The sequence below is a fragment of the Aplysia californica genome, unplaced genomic scaffold (assembly GCF_000002075.1).
Source record: "Aplysia californica isolate F4 #8 unplaced genomic scaffold, AplCal3.0 scaffold00398, whole genome shotgun sequence".
Classification (NCBI taxonomy): domain Eukaryota; kingdom Metazoa; phylum Mollusca; class Gastropoda; order Aplysiida; family Aplysiidae; genus Aplysia; species Aplysia californica.
Window position 1 is genome coordinate 190,239 of NW_004797668.1, and position 1,653 is coordinate 191,891.

Here is a 1,653-nt window from a genome sequence, read left to right on the forward strand (position 1 = left end):
ACACACACACACACACGCACACACACTCACTCACACACACTTAGAAAGATGTAATATACTGGATAAACAATATCTTCCCCACGTACAAACAAATAAAACCCACGTCTTCTGGGTACAAAACGAAGAGTTGAATCATTCCAACACAAACTCTGGCAACATAGCCTAGTGGTCAGGCTACCGCACTCGTAATCGTGAGGTTGCAGGTTCGGGGGTTCGAGCCGCGGGCCCGACGTTGTGTCCTTGGGAAAGGCACTTTAAACGAATTTTCCTCTCTTCACCCTAGTGGGAATGGGTTCCCGGCTAGGCTTTCAGAAAGCCTAGGTTCCCGGCCATAGACAGCGAAAGACCTTGTCAGTATGTTACTGTTTTAGCGCTTATAAATGGCCGCTTGCAGTGTATGCTTCCCTGGAAGTTGAAGTTGTTTCAGAATGCTCTCAGGTCTGCTGGGGTAATAGCAATATGTAGTATAGATTGTGAAGCACATAGAGCTAGCTGTTGAGCGGGAATTTGTGTTACACAAATATTAACTATTATCAATTATTATAGCCCACCTGTTGTAGGCGAGAAAACTCCTCAGTATCTCGTCGTCGAGATCAGAAAAGCTGGGGGCCACGTTCTCGTCCAATGTTACCGCCCTGGGATCTAGCGCACGTTTCGCGGAGACTCCTCGGCATGCTGGGGCGAAAACAAACCTCCTGTGGGTCAGAAACAACGTAAAAAGGACCGTATTATAGTCATGTAAAGTAGTGCTAAAAGAAGCCCCAGTGGGCTGCTCACTGATAAAAATAAAAACAACGAAGAGACAAATTAAATTAATACACTTTCCGCGACATTTGAAAAGACATAAAGGCCTTGAACATCTTGTTCTCACTGAGAAAATAGAAAGCGTTAGAGGCAGGGATAACAAAAAATAACCTATTTAGAGAACTTGAACAGATGGTTGACGGGTAAAGGCCAGGAAAATAAAGTTGTTTTTTCCTGTGGTCCCGAGCAGAAAATGAGTGGCGAACCATAATGGCCGATGTCTGTTTCGGGTCTTTCACTCCATGATGATCAGTCATGAGACATATTATGCTTCATGATCGTGATATCTAAAAGTCCATACATTAACGGTACTTTTACTTGTTTTTTATGCTGACAATAAAAGCACCCGCACACTCCAAAGACAACCACCGTCTATGTTGTAGGGTTAGGCACCTCGCCGTCGCACGCAGAAGACCTGAATTCGATTCCTATGTGGAGAGGATTTTTATCAGCTATCGTCGCTTTCTGCTAAGACTTTCAGCAATGGTTGTCCCTGATGGGAATGGTCAAAGACTGCCCCAGAAATCAACTAAATTGTGTCGATGGGGACGTAAAACATCTTTAATTACTCAATGCTAAATTTGATCTGAACTCTCTGGACATCTCTGAGCATCCCTCCCCTCAACCAAAAAATAAAAGCGAACCCCTTAGTATCTTATACCCCCCAAAAATCAATAATTTCCTCCCCTATTCCGTAATCATACTTCGCAACGCCGTTACTCCCACCAAAGACGGTCTTTACTCACACGATGCCGCATTTATTTATGATGCGAATGCGCGTAGGTTCAGTGACTGGTCACGATGGCGAGCCAGACAATCTAAAAATCAGACGACGCTTGTATTTTCTTT

At 44.2% G+C, this 1,653-nt stretch overlaps 1 protein-coding gene across 1 annotated transcript in view; it reads right to left on the reverse strand.

Moving 5' to 3' along the window:
- Positions 1-1,653, reverse strand: part of LOC100533237 (abdominal ganglion neuropeptide L11) — a gene marked incomplete in the record, with an annotated part of 70,865 nt that overhangs the window by 5,323 nt on the left and 63,889 nt on the right. The window contains 1 exon segment of the mRNA NM_001204550.1: positions 551-697. Coding sequence (NP_001191479.1) covers positions 551-697 — 147 coding nt within the window.